Source organism: Pan troglodytes, chromosome 7, assembly GCF_028858775.2.
Source record: "Pan troglodytes isolate AG18354 chromosome 7, NHGRI_mPanTro3-v2.0_pri, whole genome shotgun sequence".
NCBI lineage: Eukaryota > Metazoa > Chordata > Mammalia > Primates > Hominidae > Pan > Pan troglodytes.
The window spans coordinates 154,437,826-154,457,558 of NC_072405.2; the positions used below are offsets into that span (position 1 = coordinate 154,437,826).

The 19,733-nt window shown below is 55.5% G+C and overlaps 3 protein-coding genes and 1 long non-coding RNA gene across 6 annotated transcripts; all 4 read left to right on the forward strand.

Annotated features, from left to right (window-relative positions):
* The first annotated feature begins 394 nt into the window (after positions 1–394).
* Positions 395–2,805, forward strand: EXOSC4 (exosome component 4). Its single transcript, XM_001154573.8, has 3 exons — positions 395–906; positions 1,947–2,153; positions 2,246–2,805. The coding sequence occupies exons 1-3, from the start codon at positions 736–738 to the stop codon at positions 2,603–2,605; spliced, it is 738 nt and encodes a 245-aa protein (XP_001154573.1). The 5' UTR covers positions 395–735; the 3' UTR covers positions 2,606–2,805.
* A 1,752-nt stretch (positions 2,806–4,557) lies between these two features.
* GPAA1 (glycosylphosphatidylinositol anchor attachment 1) lies at positions 4,558–8,228 on the forward strand. 2 transcript variants are annotated; one of them, XM_009456088.3, is made up of 12 exons: positions 4,558–4,818; positions 5,138–5,317; positions 5,403–5,514; positions 5,725–5,872; positions 5,950–6,051; positions 6,145–6,341; positions 6,424–6,620; positions 6,733–6,886; positions 7,054–7,149; positions 7,300–7,490; positions 7,569–7,754; positions 7,893–8,228. In XM_009456088.3, exons 1-12 carry the CDS (start codon positions 4,745–4,747, stop codon positions 8,134–8,136), a joined length of 1,881 nt encoding a protein of 626 aa, XP_009454363.1. In that variant the 5' UTR covers positions 4,558–4,744; the 3' UTR covers positions 8,137–8,228.
* Positions 8,229–8,582: 354 nt separating this feature from the next.
* LOC134810695 (uncharacterized) lies at positions 8,583–15,092 on the forward strand. Its single transcript, XR_010159343.1, has 3 exons — positions 8,583–8,719; positions 13,652–13,748; positions 14,853–15,092. It is a non-coding gene; the product is annotated as an uncharacterized LOC134810695 (long non-coding RNA).
* Positions 15,093–16,952: 1,860 nt separating this feature from the next.
* Positions 16,953–19,467, forward strand: CYC1 (cytochrome c1). 2 transcript variants are annotated; one of them, XM_528263.8, is made up of 7 exons: positions 16,953–17,170; positions 17,775–17,971; positions 18,066–18,192; positions 18,279–18,436; positions 18,526–18,686; positions 18,976–19,076; positions 19,174–19,467. In XM_528263.8, the coding sequence occupies exons 1-7, from the start codon at positions 17,042–17,044 to the stop codon at positions 19,276–19,278; spliced, it is 978 nt and encodes a 325-aa protein (XP_528263.3). In that variant the 5' UTR covers positions 16,953–17,041; the 3' UTR covers positions 19,279–19,467. The 2 variants fall into 2 exon arrangements, with proteins under 2 accessions (XP_528263.3, XP_054513576.1); XM_054657601.2 differs by lacking the exon at positions 16,953–17,170 and adding an exon at positions 17,272–17,615 and having other exon boundaries at positions 17,753–17,971.
* The last annotated feature ends 266 nt before the right edge of the window (positions 19,468–19,733 follow it).

A 19,733-nucleotide genomic window follows, 5' to 3' on the forward strand; every position in this document is an offset into this window, starting at 1 on the left:
GCACATAATAATAGAATGATTTTTATTATTTGAAGCCGCTGAGGTTAAGTGGCAAGAGATAAACAGACATACAACCCCTCTCTGGAAAGGATGAGGAAATCTGCATCCTCAAAGGGAAAAGGGAGGCCCACCTGACTGCAGTGTGGAAGCTCGGTGTAAAGGGAGGGCATGAGAGGACTGGAGAGGTGCCAGGTGTGGACCATCCTGGGACACCAGCCTGGTCACTTTCCTAGGACCGCTCAATGCCTTCTCCTGTCAGTGTCGCAACCCACTGGGTTCATCCTTCCACTTTCACATTTGGGGCGCGGGGAAGGGCTGAATGCAGGCACCACTGGTCACGAGGGCGTGACTGGGCAATTCCTCCTTCGGCGGGCGCCCACCTCCTGGCACCCGTGGCACAGCTCCAGGAACGGCTGCGGGCCCAGCCGCTGCTTCCCCGATAGCGCCGCCGCAGTTCCCCGGAGACAGAAGTAGAGCCGGACCGCCGGAAACCGTAGATCCGGGGAGGTCGGGGCCGCGGTGAACTCCAGTTCACCAGGACAGGAAGTGACAGCGGAACGCCGGAAACCGTAGATCCCCGGAGGTCAGGGCCGCGGAGAGCTGTAGGTCCCCGGAACCGGAAGTGATGGCGGACCTCCGGAAACCGTAGATTCCGGGCTGTCGGAGCCGCCGGGAGCTGTAGTTCTCCCGCGGCTCAGAGAAGTAGGCAGAGAGCGGAGCTGGCGGCCGGGCACCATGGCGGGGCTGGAGCTCTTGTCGGACCAGGGCTACCGGGTGGACGGGCGGCGCGCCGGGGAGCTGCGCAAGATCCAGGCGCGGATGGGCGTGTTCGCGCAGGCTGACGGCTCGGCCTACATTGAGCAGGGCAACACCAAGGCGCTGGCGGTGGTCTACGGCCCGCACGAGGCGAGTGGGCGTGCGGGATGGGGAATCGTGTGGCCGTGGGAGCTGCGGGGCAGCCGGGCTGAGCACTGGCTCGGGGACTTGGGCAACGGCCGGCGCGCCTCAGTCTACACAGCCGATGCTCAGCACCGCATCTCACTCGGAGTAAACGCAAGTCCTTAGTGTGCTGCGCGGTGGTCCTGCCTTTCTCATCGGCCTCTGTCCCTGCGCCCTCCTTCCTCTTTGCGGCTCTTCAACGTGCTAGGCACTCCCCCACTCGCTCCCTCTCCTTTCAGCTCTACTCCGACGTCACTCCTTCCCAGACGACCTTATTATCCACGCGGTACTTCTCGCCCTACAATAAACCCTTGTCTTTTGTGCACCTACAATCTCAAATGCCTATTTTGCTTAAGCATTTTCCCCTTTGTTTCCTCGCTGGAACATAAGCTTCCTGAAGAAAGGAACTTTACATAAAACTATCTGGTTTCATTACTGTGTTTCCAGCGCTGTAACTGCCTGGCCAGCGAAGGTATTGAAAGAGTGTTTGCTTAGCGCATGAGTGTGTGAGCTCTGCTTTCCAGGCGGAGGGAACCAGGAGGTCGAAGACCACGGTGGTGAAAACAAGCAAGGCACTTATGCAGAGCAGAAAGACTGCTGGTGGGGAAAGAGGGGATAACTCCAAATCAGGTTGAGGGTTCCCGGGGAGGTGAGGACTTAGGGTTTTGTAGACCAGGGAAATGATTTGGGATCTTATTTCATATGTAATGTGAAACCTTTGTAAGGTAGTTAGGATTTGAGTGTGTAGGTGAGACAGAAGCAGCCTTGATGTTTGTAAACTTGGGTTGGCAGGGAATGGGGCAAGGATGGACACAAGGAAGCCAATTAAAAGGTGCCAGAGGGCGACACATGCAAGACAGAGAGTGCAAAACAGGGGGCTTTGTTTTGGAGGTAACGCAGTTGCCCCTTGCTGAGGCATTGAAAGTGGAGGGAGAGGCAGACCCACAGAGGACAGTGGAGTGTGAGCTGGAAGGAGTGGGCCTGGCTCATGTGTCTGTCTCTTCCAGATCCGGGGCTCCCGGGCTCGAGCCCTGCCGGACAGGGCCCTAGTGAACTGTCAATATAGTTCAGCGACCTTCAGCACAGGTGAGCGCAAGCGACGGCCACATGGGGACCGTAAGTCCTGTGAGATGGGCCTGCAGCTCCGCCAGACTTTCGAAGCAGCCATCCTCACACAGCTGCACCCACGCTCCCAGATTGATATCTATGTGCAGGTGAGCCAGCTGCAGCCGTCAATCCAGGGAGGGAAGGGTGTGATGGGGTTGGGGAGGGAGTCTGATAGACTGACACCCTGGGTTCCCTGCAGGTGCTACAGGCAGATGGTGGGACCTATGCAGCTTGTGTGAATGCAGCCACGCTGGCAGTGCTGGATGCCGGGATACCCATGAGAGACTTTGTGTGTGCGTGCTCAGCCGGCTTCGTGGATGGCACAGCCCTGGCGGACCTCAGCCATGTGGAGGAAGCAGCTGGTGGCCCCCAGCTGGCCCTGGCCCTGCTGCCAGCCTCAGGACAGATTGCGCTGCTTGAGATGGATGCCCGGCTGCACGAGGACCACCTGGAGCGGGTGTTGGAGGCTGCTGCCCAGGCTGCTCGAGATGTGCACACCCTCTTGGATCGAGTGGTCCGGCAGCATGTGCGTGAGGCCTCTATCTTGCTGGGGGACTGACCACCCAGCCACCCGTGTCCAGAATAAAACCCTCCTCTGCCCACACACCCCTCACTGTACATTGTCACCTAACAGCACTTCAGAGCCATGTGAAGGCTGGCAGAGCCTGGTCTGGTGCTGGCTCCTGGGGATGATTAGGGACCCTCGCCCACACACGAACGGCCTATCTCTGTGTAGCCTGATTAAAACCCTGAAGAGAACAGTGGATTAGGGGGTTTCTGTGGGGGAGGCCCTGGATGGAAAAAGCAGCATGTCCCAGTAAGGACTCAAGGCAGCTGAGCAGGAGGCAGGGCCTGGCAAGATGAGCCAGGCCATTAGACTGAGGAATCTGTTACCCTTATTCCAGCATATCGGGGGCCCTGAGCAAAGGGCTGAGGAAGAACTCAGCTGGCTCTGCGTACCCACCCTAGGGATGTGGGGGCCATGTCCCACAACCTCTGGACTATGGTTTGGAGCCCCTTGGGCTTTTCCTGCTGCTTACCTTGGGCTCTGAAAGTACAACAGCCAGGCATGGTGGCTCACGCCTGTAATCCCAGAGCTTTGGGAGGCTGAGGCTGGTGGATTGCTTCAGGTCAGGAGTTTGAGACCAGCCTGGCCAACATGGTGAAACCCCGTCTCTACTAAAAATACAAAATTAGCTGGGAGTGGTGGCACATGCCTGTAATCCAAGCTACTCAGGCTGAGACAGGAGAATCTCTTGAACCTGGGAGGCGGAGGTTGCAGTGAGCCGAGATCGTGCCACTGCACTCCAGCCTGGGCAACAGAGCAAGACTCCATCTAAAAAAAAATAAAAGTACAAAAATTACCTGTTCTCATGGATCACTTGAGGTCAGGAGTTCGAGACCAGCCTGGCCAATGTGGTAAAACCCCATCTCTATTAAAGACACAAAAATTAGTGTGGTGGCAGGCACCTGTAATCCCAGCTACTAGGGAGGCTGGGGCAGGAGAATCACTTGAACCAGGAGTTGAAGGTTGCAGTGAGCCAAGATTACACCACTGCACTCCAGCCTGGGTGACAGAGCAAGACTCTGTCTCAAAAAAAAAAAAAAAAACTTGTTCTCACATGGAGTCTTCAGCTTTGACCCTTCTCTCTGCCCACCACTATTTTGTTTGTTGAGACATGGTCTTGCTCTGTGCTCAGGCTGGAGTGCAGTGGTGTGATCACGGCTCACTGCAGTCTGGATCTCCCAGGCTCAAGTGATCCTCCCACTTTAGCCTCCTGAGCTGAGACTACAGGCATGCCCCACTCACCTGGCTAATTTAAAAAGATTTTTTTTGTGTGTACAGACTGGGTCTCATTTCGTTGTCCAGGCTGATCTCAAAGGATCCGCCCACCTCACCTTCCCAAAGTGCACCCTCTTGAGCAAACCCCCTTCATTCACCTCTGGCCCACCGAGCCCCGACTACCAGTCCCTGCAGTCTGGACCCTGGGACTGCTTCTCCCCTAATATTCCACGGATCTCTTGGCCCGGACAGTGACAGTATGCTCCCCCACTTTATAATGCACACACCCCAGCTCCAGTGAAGCCCGTTTTGGCCAGTAGTGCCGTCAGCATCTTCTCTGCAGTCATCTGACTCTGAAAACCTCGGTGCTGGGCTCACGCTGTGACTCCACTGGGACGTCCTGAGTCATTGGCAGTCTCGCTTGGCATCCATTCTCTGACCGCCGCCGGCTTTCCACCCACCTGCCCGGCTCATCACCTCTGACTCCTGCGGGCCTTCCAGCCGGCGCTATCTCGCCGCCCCCGACCAGCTCGGCCTGCTGTCGGGCATCTCTGCTGTCCTCCGGCTGTAGGGCTACCTGCCTCCCTCCCGGGCGGTGCACTGCGAGTCCGACTCTACTGGGGGCAGCGCCTAGCGGACTCCCAAACCCGCTCACGTCCTGCCGGCCTCACCGGCACCGCCCACCCTCCAGCCGGCCGCGGCTCTGCGCTTGCGCGCCGGCAGTACACAGTGTTAGGGGCGCGCCCTCTGCTCTGGACATGCGCGCCGTCGCGAGCGCCTCTGGGACCGGAAGTGCGGGCGAGCGCGGGTCCCCGGGTCTGACAGGAGCAGCCTGTGGGCACCGCGGCGGTAGTTGGAGGCGGGAGAGGGTCCGGAGGTGGGAGAGGGTCCGTAGCCGCGCCGCCCTGCCCCGCCATGGGCCTCCTGTCGGACCCGGTTCGCCGGCGCGCGCTCGCCCGCCTAGTGCTGCGCCTCAACGCGCCGTTGTGGTGAGGACGGGGCCCGGGGAGGCGGGGACTCGAGGGCCCTGGGCTCTCGCCGGCGGCCCCGTGCGCGGTCCCCATCGAGGGCCGGGGCCGCTCCAGCTGCTCGCGCCCCTCCGGCTGCTCGCGCCCTTCCGCTCCTGCCCTCTGGAAGCACTGAGGGTATCAGGCCCAGGCTTAGCGCTCGGGTCCGGCGTCCCGATGCAGGACTCCGGGTTTAGGTCTCTCAGAGCCGCGCGATCGACCCCGGGTGCGGAGGTTGTGGCCTCGGGTCGGCGTCTGAGGACCCGCTGACGCTCCGGTGCCCCTCCGTCCTCTCTCACAGCGTGCTGAGCTACGTGGCGGGCATCGCCTGGTTCTTGGCGCTGGTTTTCCCGCCGCTGACCCAGCGCACTTACATGTCGGAGAACGCCATGGGCTCCACCATGGTGGAGGAGCAGTTTGCGGGCGGAGACCGTGCCCGGGCTTTTGCCCGGGACTTCGCCGCCCACCGCAAGAAGTCGGGGTGAGCGGCAGAGCAGGGCGTATGGGGCGAGCGGTGGTGGCTACGGCCGGGGAGCTCTGCTCAGAGGCTCCCTTCGTGTCTGCAGGGCTCTGCCAGTGGCCTGGCTTGAACGGGCGATGCGGTCAGTAGGGCTGGAGGTCTACACGCAGAGTTTCTCCCGGAAACTGCCCTTCCCAGATGAGACCCACGAGCGCTATGTACTGGGGGAGTGGGGTGTGCCTGGGCCCAGAAAGCACCTTGGAGGGAGGGGTCTGGGCTGGGTATCAGCTTGCGGGGGTGTCATGGGGCCAGGAAGCTCAGTGGGAGGGAAATCCCTGGTGGGCATTGGAGGGCTAGGAAAGTTGGGGGGGGCCTTCAGCCCCCTACCACAGTTACACTGAGGCTCCCCCCACCGCTGCTGCATACAGATGGTGTCGGGCACCAACGTGTACGGCATCCTGCGGGCCCCGCGTGCTGCCAGCACCGAGTCGCTTGTGCTCACCGTGCCCTGTGGCTCTGACTCTACCAACAGCCAGGCTGTGGGGCTGCTGCTGGCACTGGCTGCCCACTTCCGGGGTGAGTCTCAGGGCTGCTGGCCGTGGAGGGGTTTGGTCAGTGCCCCAGACCCTGCTGATCCTGCTTCTGGCCTCCAGGGCAGATTTATTGGGCCAAAGATATCATCTTCCTGGTAACAGAACATGACCTTCTGGGCACTGAGGCTTGGCTTGAAGCCTACCACGATGTCAATGTCACTGGTAGGTTCTCTTGTCCTGCCTGCCTTGGTCCCCCTCTCAGGGTCACTGTCCTCACCACGTCCTCCATTAGCACTCATTCACTTGCTCCTACAGGCATGCAGTCGTCTCCCCTGCAGGGCCGAGCTGGGGCCATTCAGGCGGCCGTGGCCCTGGAGCTGAGCAGTGATGTGGTCACCAGCCTCGATGTGGCCGTGGAGGGGCTTAACGGGCAGCTGCCCAACCTTGACCTGCTCAATCTCTTCCAGACCTTCTGCCAGAAAGGGGGCCTGTTGTGCACGCTTCAGGGCAAGGTGGGGCTGCCTGCCTGCCTGAGGGCTGAAGGGCACAGGGTCTGTGGGAGGGGCTGTCTCATCCTGTCCTGCACCTCTGAAGCTGCAGCCCCAGGACTGGACATCATTGGATGGACCGCTGCAGGGCCTGCAGACACTGCTGCTCATGGTTCTGCGGCAGGCCTCCGGCCGCCCCCACGGCTCCCATGGCCTCTTCCTGCGCTACCGTGTGGAGGCCCTAACCCTGCGTGGCATCAATAGCTTCCGCCAGTACAAGTATGACCTGGTGGCAGTGGGCAAGTAAGTAGTCTCTGGTCCCCCCTTTCCATGCCCAGGATGGGGTCTAACTGGAGCGGAGTGGGGGATGGCCTGGTGGCTCTGGCCAGCCGTGAACCTGCCCCACACCTGACAGGGCTTTGGAGGGCATGTTCCGCAAGCTCAACCACCTCCTGGAGCGCCTGCACCAGTCCTTCTTCCTCTACTTGCTCCCCGGCCTCTCCCGCTTCGTCTCCATCGGCCTCTACATGCCCGCTGTCGGCTTCTTGCTCCTGGTCCTTGGTCTCAAGATATCCTCTGCCCCTTGCCATCTACCTGTGACCAGCCTCCAGTCTCCTCAACTCTAGGCTGGGGAGAGTCTTCCATCCTGATGGGGGGTGGGGTACGGGGGTGAGCCCTGGGTCCCCCTCTGGGCAGATCCCGTTACACCTCTTGTTGGGGTCCTTGATTGGGCTACGCTCTGGAACTGTGGATGCAGCTGCATGAGGCCGGAATGGGCCTTGAGGAGCCCGGGGGTGCCCCTGGCCCCAGTGTACCCCTTCCCCCATCACAGGTGATGGCACCCCCTTCTGTTGTTGGAATGGGCTTCTGGGGTCTGACTGGTGTTTAGTGTTGCAACTTAGCCTCAGCTGGTGGGATGGTGGTGGTCTTTGGGGATCCCCTGGCCCCAGGGTCCATCTCCAAGAGTCTGTGTGCCCTGCAGGGTGTGGGGCTGGCCTCGCTCGTGGCACCTCTGCTGATCTCGCAGGCCATGGGACTGGCCCTCTATGTCCTGCCAGTGCTGGGCCAACACGTTGCCACCCAGCACTTCCCAGTGGCAGAGGCTGAGGCTGTGGTGCTGACACTGCTGGCGATTTATGCAGCTGGCCTGGCCCTGCCCCACAATACCCACCGGTGAGAGGCTGGGCTGGTTGTGGGGGGCAGGGGTAGAGGTCCCCTGGACATGCAGACAGCTTGTGGGTTGCCTCTGAGTCCTTTGTCTTGCAGGGTGATAAGCACACAGGCCCCAGACAGGGGCTGGATGGCACTGAAGCTGGTAGCCCTGATCTACCTAGCACTGCAGCTGGGCTGCATCGCCCTCACCAACTTCTCACTGGGCTTCCTGCTGGCCACCACCATGGTGCCCACTGCTGCGCTTGCCAAGCCTCATGGGCCCCAGTATGTATGGATCAGCCCCACTTCCCCCAATGCCTGTGCCCTCATCACAGACCGCACCCTCATTCAATAGCCCTTTCCCCCAACCTGGTGCCCATGCCCCCACCATGGAGCCTACCTTGATGTTGCTTCTCCACCCAGGACCCTCTATGCTGCCCTGCTGGTGCTGACCAGCCCGGCAGCCACGCTCCTTGGCAGCCTGTTCCTGTGGCGGGAGCTGCAGGAGGCGCCACTGTCACTGGCCGAGGGCTGGCAGCTCTTCCTGGCAGCGCTGGCCCAGGGTGTGCTGGAGCACCACACCTACGGTGCCCTGCTCTTCCCACTGCTGTCCCTGGGCCTCTACCCCTGCTGGCTGCTTTTCTGGAATGTGCTCTTCTGGAAGTGAGATCTGCCTGTCCGGGCTGGGACAGAGACTCCCCAAGGACCCCATTCTGCCTCCTTCTGGGGAAATAAATGAGTGTCTTGTTTCAGCAGCTATTTGAGCTCCTGGCCCACTGTCCATGTAGGGCCCCAGGGCATGGGGGTGAGAAGCCTCTGTCTGCAGGGCTTGGCATTCCTCACACCTCCTCCCTGGCAAGGGCTGCTGTAGTCCACTTACTGGGTAGCATTCCTGCCAACCAGGGCTCTGCTGCTGCATCAGCCCTGGGAGGTGAGCCTCAGGTGCACTCTCAGCCCTGGCGGGTGCCATGCAGGCTCAGAGGGCTGTGTGCATTGCTGTGTGGTACTGTGCCAGGAGCGGTGCTGGGAAGGAGAATACACCATAGCCATGGTTTGAGGGCCTGCCAGGAGCTGAGGCACCCAGAAACCACCTAACACCATCTTTACTGCTAGGACTGAGGCTGGAGCCCTGCAGAGGAGGCCCAGGGTGCATGGCATGGGGCCCAGGCAAGGCCATCGCCTTGGTGTGGGATTGGGATGGAGCAGGGAGGAGCACCCGGCCTGGCTTCCTCGGAGTTGAGTCAGCCCAGGTGAGATGCCAACGAGGGGCTGGGCAGGCAACACAGTGGAGCCAGGACCCAGGGGCAGGCAGGGCACAGGGACAAGAGCCCCACGGGAGAGGGCACTGACAGGCCAGCAAGGAGAGAAGCAGGCTGTTATACTAGGACTCTGAAAGGAACTGGGAAGACCACCGTCTGTTCCAAAAGAAAGGAAAAACCTGTGGCCTTTAGGTGATGCCAGGGCCATGTCAGGGACCTTGGTGCTGCGGCTAGAGAGCCCTCTGGTCACAGGAAGGCAAAGGTGCCGCAGCCACACAAAACCATGCACAGGCCTCAGGAATCAGAGCCGTGCTGCCTGGAGAAGCCACAGCATCTTAGAATCAACTGAGGGCCAGGGTCTTTTCAGTACAGTGTCCCTAAATGGCCTGTTGTCTGGGAGGTTCCAAGGAGGGTGCCCTCCCTGTGCCCTACTCTGTAGGCCACTGCCTCTTCACTGGGTTATGTCTTCCTGCGGGAGGCTCCCCTTGACATGAGACCCCTGGTGTTGGGGGTTAGTCTATTGATGGGGCTCCACAGTTGGGGGATGGGCGGAGGGCTCCCAGGGTGAGCCTAGGCGACTTCCAGAGTTTCTGCAGAGGAAACACATGTCTGCTGGGTGGGCTTACGTTCTCTGTGTCCAGCATTATTCGAGGCTTAGTGGGGATGAGGGGGTATCAGGAACCCCACTGTGACTGGTAGCCTCATAATTAACTTGCCTGTCTTCAGCCCCCTTGTCCCAGAGGTTGGAGTCTCTAGTCACTTTCTCCAGTGAATACTTCCTCTGAGGTTGGGTGGATGCCTGCAGTCCCCACCCTAGCCTGGCTGGTTTCCCCTGCCTCTCAGTACCCCTAGGAACACCTCCTAGGTGGGCATCACGGGCCTCCCATGCTAAATCAGCAAGGGAGACTCATCTGTCAGTCTCCTATTTTCCAAGAAGAAATCTCTGTTGTGGTCTCCTGTTCTCTTTGTAAGATGACATCTGATACAAAATCATCCTCCAGGCATTTTAGCTGGGCTTTGACCTCAACTGTTTTGTTTTTGAGATGGAGTCTTGCACTGTAGCCCAGGCTGGAGTGCAGTGATGCAATCTTGGCTCACTGCAACCTCCACCTCCCTGGTTCAAGCAGTTCTCCTGCCTCAGCCTCCCAAGTAGTGGGATTATAGGTGCGGACCACCATGCCTGGCTAATTGTGTATTTTTAGTAGAGACGGGGTTTTACTATGTTGTCCAGGCTGGTCTCAAACTCCTGACCTCAGATGATCTACCCACCTACGTCTCCCAAAGTACTGGGATTACAGGCATGAGAGCCACCACACCTGGCAGCCTCAATTGTTTTTTAATAGGACTTTGGCAGTCACTTAAAGCACAAATCATGAAAATACATACGTGGGGGGAAAAGCTAAAGGATACCTTGCTTGTGTTCTGAGTAGTTTGTGCAGAATTCTCCCTGCCTATACAAGTGTTGAAAGGGAACCATGGGAATGGCAAGGTTGCTTTGTTAGGGAGGTAGGATTTCTGTTCTGATTTTCAGTAATGACATGGGCTGAGGCTCCACGTTTCCCCCTCCCTGAATTTTTTTTTTTTTTTTTGGACAGAGTCTCACTGTCGCCCAGGCTGGGTGCTATGGCGAGATCTTGGCTCACTGCAGCCTCCATCTCCCGAGTTCAAGTGATTCTCTGGGCTCAGCCTCTGTTATATGTAAAATGTTTATTTAGAAGCAGAATGTTCCCTGGTACCATAAGGAAAGATCAGCATTCAGACAAAAAGTTCTCGGCAAGTCAGTTTTACTTTCTGCAGAAAGGGTGCTCCTTGCAGATGGAATGATGGCGAGAGCATACCTGAATAAAGGAGGGAAGCAATTTTTCTCTCTTAATGCAGCTTGTCCCTGCTACTGTGTCCTGTCTGCATTGGCTGGAACCAGACCTGAACCGGATGGGCTAACAGCTTAAAACCTTTTTTAAATAGGTAAAAGCAATGGAGAACAGAAGAAAAGAGCAAGTTGCTTACTAAAGGACTTAGAAAAGTAATAATATTCCCAAATAAGGAAGGGGCATAGGCTGCAAGCTGGGACATGCCTGTAAGCACGTCCAGCACAAATACCTTGGTTAAAGTACAAGGACATAGAATGTACTACGTGCCTGTGAGCATGATTAACACAAGTATTTTGGTTAAAGTACAAGGACATAGAATGTCCTTATTCCTTTATATCTAACAGCTCCATAGGATAGGGCTTAACAAAGAGTTATTAGCACGAAGCAAGGAGGCTTGAAGGAAGTCTTTAAAAGAAACACTTATAATTTATTTTTTAACAAGAAGGGAAACTTTGAAGAGGAAACTTTACTTTCTACAACCTCCCGAGTAGCTGGGATACAGGCATGCGTCACCACGCCCCACTAATTATTTTATATTTTTACAAATATTTTGGCTTCTTCCAATGTCCACGTTCTTACCAACACTTGCTAGTGTCCTCTTTTTTTTTTTTTTGAGTTGGAGTTTCACTCTTGTCACCCAGGGTGGACTGCAATGGCACGATCTCGGCTCACTGCAACCTCCGCCTCGCAGGTTCAAGCGATTCTCCTGCCTCAGTCTCTCAAGTAGCTGGGAGTCCAGGCATACACCACCACTCCTGGCTAATTTTGTATTTTTAGTAGAGATGGGGTTTCTCCATGTTGGTCAGGCTGGTCTCAAACTCCCGACCTCAGGTGATCCACCTGCCTCAGCCTCCCAAAGTGCTGGGATTACAGGTGTGAGCCACCACACCCAGACCTGCTAGTATCCATCTTGTAGATTACAGCCATCCTAGTGGGTGTGAAGTGGCATCGCATTTTCATTTTGATTTGCATTTACCTAATGATTAATGAAACTAAAGCATCTTTTCATGTTATTATTGGCAGTTGGTATATATATATATATATGTTTCTTTTTTTTTTTGAGACAGAGTTTTACTCTTGTTACCCAGGCTGGAGTGCAGTGGCACGATCTCGGCTCACTGCAACCTCCACCTGCTGGGTTCAAGTGATTCTCCTGCTTCAGCCTCCTGAGTAGCTGGGATTACAGGTGCGTGACACCACGCCCAGCTAATTTTTGTATTTTTAGTAGAGATGGGGTTTCACATGTTGGCCAGGCTAGTCTTTAACTCCTGACCTAGTGAGCCACCCACCTCAGCCTCCCAAAGTGCTGGGATTACAGGCGTGAGCCACCGCGCCTGGCCTGCCTGTTTTATTCTGAGAATTTTCTGGCTTTAGGTCTTAAACTTAGATCTTTGATTATTTTTCAGTTCTCGTAAATGGTGTATAAATGATGTGAGGTAAAGGAGCCAACTTCATTCATTCATTGACATTTGTTTTGCAAATCGTTGGCTTTTTGTTTTTGTTTTTTGGTTCTTTTTTTTTTTTTTTTTTTTTGAGATGGAGTTTTGCTCTTGTTGCCCAGGCTGTAGTGCAATGGCTCAATCATGGCTCACTGCAACCTCCGCCTCCCAGGTTCAAGCGATTCTCCTGCCTCAGCCTCCCAAATAGCTGGGATTACAGGCATGCACCACCACGCCCAGCTAATATTGTATTTTTAGTAGAGATGGGGTTTCTCCATGTTGGTCAGCCTGGTCTCGAACTCCCGACCTCAGGTGATCCCCCCCCACCTCGACCTCCCAAAGTGCTGGGATTACAGGCATGAGCCACCGTGCCTGGCTGTTTTGTTTGTTTTGAGATAGGGTCTCAACTCTGTTGCCTAGGCTGGATCGCAGTGGCATGATCACAGCTCATTGCAGCTTTGACCTCCCCAGGCTCAGGTGATGCTCCCACCTCACCCGCCTGAGTAGCTGGGACCACAGACGTGCATCACTCTTGGCTTTTTTAAGACAGGGTTTTGCCATATTGCCCAGGCTGGTCTCCTGGGCACAAGCAATCTACCTGCCTTGGCCTCCCAAAGTGCTGGGATCACAGGCATCAGCCAGCATGCCCAGCCATGTTTGCATTTGAATATCCAATTGTCCCAGAACCATTTGCTGGAGAGAGTCTTCTTTCTCCATTGGTCTCAGTACCCTTGTAAAAAAAAATCAAATGACCATAGATGTATAGTCATAGACTTTATTTGTGGACTCTCAATTCTATTCCATTGATCTATATGCCTATCCTTTTGTCAGTACTAAAACCTACTATAAACCTACAGTAATCAAGTTTTGAAATTGGGTGATATAAGTCTTCCAACTGTTTCACCATGTTAGCCAGACTGTTCTCGAACTCCTGACCTCAGGTGATCCGCCTGCCCTGGCATCCTGATGTGCTGGGATTACTGGCGTTAGCCACTTCACCCAGCAAGCCTCCATGGTTTGAGAGGAGAAATCTTTTGTTAATTTTGTTGAGAATTCTTTTTTCTTTCTTTCTTTTTGCATTTATTATTACTTTTTTTTTTTTTTTTTCTGAGAAGGAGTTTTGCTCTTGTTGTCCAGGCTGGAGTGCAATGGTCCAATCTTGGCTTACTGCAACCTCCACCTCCCGGGTTCAAGCGAGTCTCCTCCCTCAGCCTCTGGAGTAGCTGGGATTACAGGTGCATGCCACCAGGCCCAGCTAATTTTTTTTGTATTTTTAGTAGAGACATGGTTTTGCCATATTGGCCAGTCTGGTCTCGAACTCCTGACCTCAGGTGATCTGCCTGGCTCGGGCTCCTGAAGTGCTAAGATTACAGGAGTGAGCCACCGTGCCCGGCCAAGAATTATTTTTATGTGATGAGTCACTTCTCTCTTGCTGCTTTCAAGATTCTTTGTCTTTCAACAATTTGTTATGTGTCTCCTTTAGTTTATTCTACTTAGTGTTTGTTTAACAAAAAAACTAGATGTGCAGATTCATGTTTTTCATGAAATATGGCATGTTTTTGGCCTTTTTTTTTTTTTTTTTTTTGAGACAGAGTTTCACTCTTGTTTCCCAGGCTGGAGTGCAATGGTGCAATCTTGGCTCGCTGCAACCTCCACCTCCAGGTTCAAGCAATTCTCCTGCCTCAGCCTCCCAAGTATCTGGGATTACAGGTATGCACCACCATGCCTGGCTAATTTTGTATTTTTAGTAGAGACAGGGTTTCTCCATGTTGGTCAGGCTGGTTTCGAACTCTCGACCTCATGTGATCTGCCCACTTCGGCCTCCCAGAGTGCTGGGATTACAGGCATGTGCCACGACACCTGGCTAATTTTGTATTTTTAGTAGAGTCGAGGTTTCTTCATGTTGGTCAGACTGGTTTTGAACTCTCGACCTCAGGTGATCTGCCTGCCTCGGCCTCCCAAAGTGCTAGGATTACAGGTGTGAGCTACTGTGCCCAGCCTTGGCCATTTTTTTTTTTTTTAAGTATTCTTACTCCTTTCTCTGTCTAGTCTACTCCTGGGACTGAAATTATGCATATGTTGGTATGCTTAATAGTGTCCCACAGGTCTCTGAGGCCCAGTTCATATTTCTTTCTTTTTTTAAATTTCTCTTCCTCAGACTTCCCTTTGTATAGAGCCTCAAGGTCAGCCAGAGGTGAGAGTTTAGGGCTTTTTCAGGTCTCTCCTGAGTATATATCCATAGTCCTCCGTGTGTATATGACCTGTATTCCCAAAAATGTTTTGGGCTTTTCAAAGCGCCTGTGGACATCTCATTCCCTTGCTCTTCCTTTTTAGCTTTTTGTTTAGTCTATTGTTTGTGGCAACTGTTATCCATCACCTCAGGCAGCTGGCACTGGGCAAGCCCTGAGCCAATGTGGTAGGAGTCTTCTAGGCAGCCATCAGACACGTTCAATAACGGAGGTTCTGTGTGAATGAGGGCATCTTGCTCCCACAGTAACTAGGAATGTAGGTTCTTATTTCCAAGATTACCACTGAGCTGGAGAGCAGGGTTGAACCAGGGAAAGCTACAACCCACAAAGGCCACTGTTCTTACTGATAGTCACCTGTTTAATTGAATAACACCCCCTGGGATGACGACAGCCTTTGATTAATTTCCATAGCTCTGTAAAAGTTGATTCTGATCATTTTTGCTATGTTTTTCTTGCTCTTATTGGGTGAGGGGTGGGCACATTTTTTAGGGGTCTTTCTCCATTTTCACTGACAACTAATTTTGGATTTTTATTTTATTTTTTATTTTATTTTTTCTTGAGATAGAGTTTCGTTCTTGTTGCCAGGCTGGAGTGCAGTGGCGTGATCTCTGCTCACCGCAAACTCTGCCTCCTGGGTTCAAGCGCTTCTCCTGCCTCAGCCTCTGGAGTAGCTGGGATTACAAGCATGCACCACCACACCTGGCTAATTTTGTATTTTTAGTAGAGATGGTGTGTAGAAAGTAAAAAGTTTCCTCTTCAAAGTTTCCCTTCTTGTTAAAGAATAAATCGTAAGTGTTAGAAATAATAGTTTCTTTTACAGACTAACTTCCTTCAAGCCTCCTTGTTTTGTGCTAATAATTCTTTTCTTTTCTTTTTTTATTATACTTTAAGTTCTAGGGTACATGTGCACAATGTGCAGGTTTGTTACAGATGTATACATGTGCCATGGTGTGCTGCACCCATTAACTCGTCATTTACATTAGGTATATCTCCTAATGCTATCCCTCCCCTCTCCCCCACCCCACAACAGGCCCCGGTGTGTGATGTTCCCCTTCCCATGTCCAAGTGTTCTCATTGTTCAATTCCCACCTATGAGTGAGAACATGTGGTGTTTGGTTTTGCTAATAATTCTTTAGGCTCTATCCTATGTAGCTGTTAAACATGCTCACAGGCAGGTAGTACATTCTATGTCCTTGTACCTTAACCAAAATATTTGTGCTGGACGTGCTCACAGGCACATTCCAGCTCACAGCCTGTGCCCCTTCCCTATTTGGCATAAGCAACTTACTCTTTTCCTCTGTTCTCCCTTGCCTTTATCTATTTAGAAAAGTTTTAAATTATTAGCCAGTCGAGTTTTAGTTTAGATTGTGCCATCTGGCTCTAGCCAATGGAGACAGGACACAGTAGCAGGGACAAGCTGTGTAAGGGATAAAAATAGCTTCTCTCCTTTATTCAGGTGTGCTCTCACCATTTTTCCATCCGTGAGGTGCACCCTTTCTGCAGAAAGTAAAATTGCCTTGCTGAGAGAACTTTTTGTCTGAATGCTGATCTTTCCTTATGGTACCAGGGAACAAGCATTCTGTTTCTAAATAAACATTTTACATATAACACAGGGTTTCTCCATGTTGGTCAGGCTGGTCTCAAACTCACGACCTCAAGTGACCTGCGGCCTCCCAAAGTGCTGGGATTACAGGCGTGAGCCACCACACCCAGCCTAGTTTTTAAATTTTATTTGCTTTTTTTTTTTCTTGAGAGGGAGTCTTCCGTCTGTCATCCAGGCTGGAGTGCAGTGGCACGATCTCTACTCACTGCAACCTCCGCCTCCCGGGTTCAAGCGATTCTCCTGCCTCAGCCTCCCAGAGTAGCTGGGACTACAGGCGCGCGCCACCACGCCTGGCTAATTTTTGTATTTTCAGTAGAGACAAGGTTTCACCATGTTGACCAGGATGGTCTCCATCTTTTGACCTCGTGATCTGCCCGCCCCACCCTCCCAAAGTGCTGGGATTACAGCGTGAGCCACAGCGCCCGGCCTTTGCTTACTTTTTAAATATTTTACAATAAAAATATTCTCACATAACAAGATCATATTTACTTACTTTTTTGAGACGAGGTCTCGCTCGATATCGCCCAGGCTGGAGTGCAGTGGCGATCTCGGCTCACTGCAGTCTCCACCTCCGGGGCTCAAGCGATCCTCCCGCCTCAGCTTCCCAAAGCGCTAGGACCCAAGGCGCGCATCACGCGTCGGGCCATGAGTCAAGGGAATGAAGGAGAACAGGGTGCTCAGCCTGGGGGCCCAGCCTCCCGCTGTCACGCGCTGCCTGCGGCCGAGACCCCTGCCCGCGCCCTCTGCCGGGCTGCCCTCCAAGCCGCCCTTTCTCTGGAGGTCCTCAACCTGCAGGGGCACCCTCCACCCGGCCATCGCGCAGCCTGGGAAGGTGGAGAAAAGGAGCGTCGGGGTCTCGGAGGCGGCGTGGGAAACGCCGGGCGGAGCGTGGCGCTGTCACGGCAACAGAGAGACGCGACGGGGCCCCGCCCCACCGCCAGTTTCCACGACAACCCAAAGAGTGTGGGGAGGCAGGCGGTGCCCCGGCCCCTGACTGACGCGACCCGGGCCAGCGCGCTTCGTCCCCGCCCACCCGACAGGCCCCGCCCCCAAGCCCGGCCCCGCCCCGCGCTCCCCGGCTTTCGCGAGGTTTTGACTCTCGTGGCGCCCCAGGGGCCGACGGGAGTGGCGGCCGCGCGGAGGAGGCCAAGATGGCGGCAGCTGCGGCTTCGCTTCGCGGGGTAGTGTTGGGCCCGCGGGGTGCGGGGCTCCCGGGCGCGCGTGCCCGGGGTCTGCTGTGCAGCGCGCGGCCCGGGCAGCTCCCGCTACGGACACCTCAGGTGAGCGCTGGGCCGGGCCCCGGCCTCCGCGCGGCCCCGCATCTCCGTGAAGGTCACGGCGGGGAGGCTGCGGGCGCGGGCCTGGGCAGCGCGGAAGCGGTACCGGCCACCCAGCGTCCCCGGTCCCAGCTGCCTGCCGACCTTGAGCGTGTGGGATCAGGGCTGGGCGCCCACCTCTCCGAACGGCAGAGAGCCCGTCCCCAGCGTGGGGGTTGGCGGGACGGGCTAGCTGCCGTGGCGGGGCTGGGGCTTTCCCGAATGGCGCGCCCAGGACGGCTCTTGCGGCTGGCTGTCCAAACTGGGCCCGCGTCCTGAAGTGACCCCAGCCTGATCTCGGCCAGCTGCTTGTGACCTTGGCCTGTCCCAGCACCCTTGGTCACTTCGGTCTGATCCCCGGCTCAGGATCCAGGAACACCCTCTCCTGAGAGCGAATCACGGTCTAGGGGTCAGCGGCGGAGAGGGATGGGGTGGGTAGTGGGACAGGGTGTGCGTCTGGTGCCCTGCAGAAGGAGGCCATTGCTGGGTGGAGAGGTGGGCGCTGAGAGTCAGATCCCCAGGTAGGGCTGGGTGGTGTCCTGGCAGGCGCTGAGCGGAGATCTTGCAGGCAGTGGCCTTGTCGTCGAAGTCTGGCCTTTCCCGAGGCCGGAAAGTGATGCTGTCAGCGCTGGGCATGCTGGCGGCAGGGGGTGCGGGGCTGGCCGTGGCTCTGCATTCGGCTGTGAGTGCCAGTGACCTGGAGCTGCACCCCCCCAGCTATCCGTGGTCTCACCGTGGCCTCCTCTCTTCCTTGGACCACACCAGGTGTGCAGCTGGCTGGCTGGCTGGCAGCGGGAGGTTCTGGGTGGAGCTGGTAAGGTGGAATCTTCAGCTTTCCTAACCCTTTCCCTCTCTCCAGCATCCGGAGGGGTTTCCAGGTATATAAGCAGGTGTGCGCCTCCTGCCACAGCATGGACTTCGTGGCCTACCGCCACCTGGTGGGCGTGTGCTACACGGAGGATGAAGCTAAGGAGCTGGCTGCGGAGGTGTGGGGTCTGGGGATGCCTGGGACCCAGGGCTCAGGGCTCCCACTGTTGAGATGGCAGGGTTGTGATGAGGCTCTCGGTGGCAGGTGGAGGTTCAAGACGGCCCCAATGAAGATGGGGAGATGTTCATGCGGCCAGGGAAGCTATTCGACTATTTCCCAAAACCATACCCCAACAGTGAGGCTGCTCGAGCGGCCAACAACGGAGCATTGCCCCCTGACCTCAGCTACATCGTGCGAGCTAGGTACACGGGCTGCCCATGGGGTGGTGCTGGAGAGATGGGGGAAGGGCTGACTTGTGCTTGGAACTAAGGAGCCATGGATCTGGTCCTAGGCATGGTGGTGAGGACTACGTCTTCTCCCTGCTCACGGGCTACTGCGAGCCACCCACCGGGGTGTCACTGCGGGAAGGTCTCTACTTCAACCCCTACTTTCCTGGCCAGGCCATTGCCATGGCCCCTCCTATCTACACAGATGTCTTAGAGTTTGACGATGGTAAGAGGCCTCCAGCCTGGCAGTGGGCATGTGGAATACTTCTCCACTGCCCCCAGGGATGCTTTCTCTGTGTTCCTGGGTCCAAGAGGTCCTGCCCACTTCTTGTCTGGGGCATCTTCTGTGCATGTCTCAGGAGGCTTTTGGGCTCCTTCAGTCTTGCGTATGTCCGGTGGAGGGTACTGCCCCTTTGATGCCTTGGGTAGGGGCAGTGTCTGCTTCACAGAGGGGGGGCATGATCCCAGGTTGGACATGAGCCTGAGAATAGCCCTCACTGCTTGTCGTTGGCCAGGCACCCCAGCTACCATGTCCCAGATAGCCAAGGATGTGTGCACCTTCCTGCGCTGGGCATCTGAGCCAGAGCACGACCATCGAAAACGCATGGGGCTCAAGGTAAAAGGGTTGGGAGGCCATGGTGGGTATCAGAGAAGGGCTGGGAGCTGGGCAGGGCTCCTCCCCACTCCCTTCTCTGAGCCTTCCTTGTCTGCAGATGTTGATGATGATGGCTCTGCTGGTGCCCCTGGTCTACACCATAAAGAGGCACAAGTGGTCAGTCCTGAAGAGTCGGAAGCTGGCATATCGGCCGCCCAAGTGACCCTGTCCAGTGTCTGCTTGCCATCCTGCCAGAACAGGCCCTCAAGCCCAAGAGCCATCCCAGGCCTGTTCAGGCCTCAGCTAAGCCTCTCTTCATCTGGAAGAAGAGGCAAGGGGGCAGGAGACCAGGCTCTAGCTCTGGGCCCTCCTTCAGCCCCCATCATGGGAATAAATTAATTTTCTCAATGTACATATTTGAGTTATTATATGGAAGGAGTGCAGGTTTGCAAGGAATTCTGATACCAAGACCCTTGCCTTCACAAGGCTCCCAGGATGTCCCATGCAGTGTGGCCAGCAATGCCCTGCACTGACTGGTAGCTGGGAGTCCAGACAGTGGGTGTGGGACAGAAAGCGGAGAACTGCATGTTAGAGGAAGTCAGCATTTGGTGGGGTGGGGTGTGTCTGAGCACAGAGCTGAAAAGGGCCTAGCCAGGCAGGATGTGGCCCAGGGACCTG

Coding starts and splice junctions, on each gene's coding strand:
- CYC1 (XM_528263.8), top strand. CDS start 17,042: ATGGCGGCAGCTGCGGCTTCGCTTCGCGGGGTAGTGTTGGGCCCGCGG. Junction 17,171..17,774: donor TCCCGCTACGGACACCTCAG/GTGAGCGCTGGG, acceptor GAGATCTTGCAG/GCAGTGGCCTTGTCGTCGAA. Junction 18,437..18,525: donor AGCTACATCGTGCGAGCTAG/GTACACGGGCTG, acceptor ATCTGGTCCTAG/GCATGGTGGTGAGGACTACG.
- EXOSC4 (XM_001154573.8), top strand. CDS start 736: ATGGCGGGGCTGGAGCTCTTGTCGGACCAGGGCTACCGGGTGGACGGG. Junction 907..1,946: donor TGGTCTACGGCCCGCACGAG/GCGAGTGGGCGT, acceptor TGTCTCTTCCAG/ATCCGGGGCTCCCGGGCTCG. Junction 2,154..2,245: donor AGATTGATATCTATGTGCAG/GTGAGCCAGCTG, acceptor GGTTCCCTGCAG/GTGCTACAGGCAGATGGTGG.
- GPAA1 (XM_009456088.3), top strand. CDS start 4,745: ATGGGCCTCCTGTCGGACCCGGTTCGCCGGCGCGCGCTCGCCCGCCTA. Junction 5,873..5,949: donor ACTGGCTGCCCACTTCCGGG/GTGAGTCTCAGG, acceptor TCTGGCCTCCAG/GGCAGATTTATTGGGCCAAA. Junction 6,342..6,423: donor TGTGCACGCTTCAGGGCAAG/GTGGGGCTGCCT, acceptor GCACCTCTGAAG/CTGCAGCCCCAGGACTGGAC.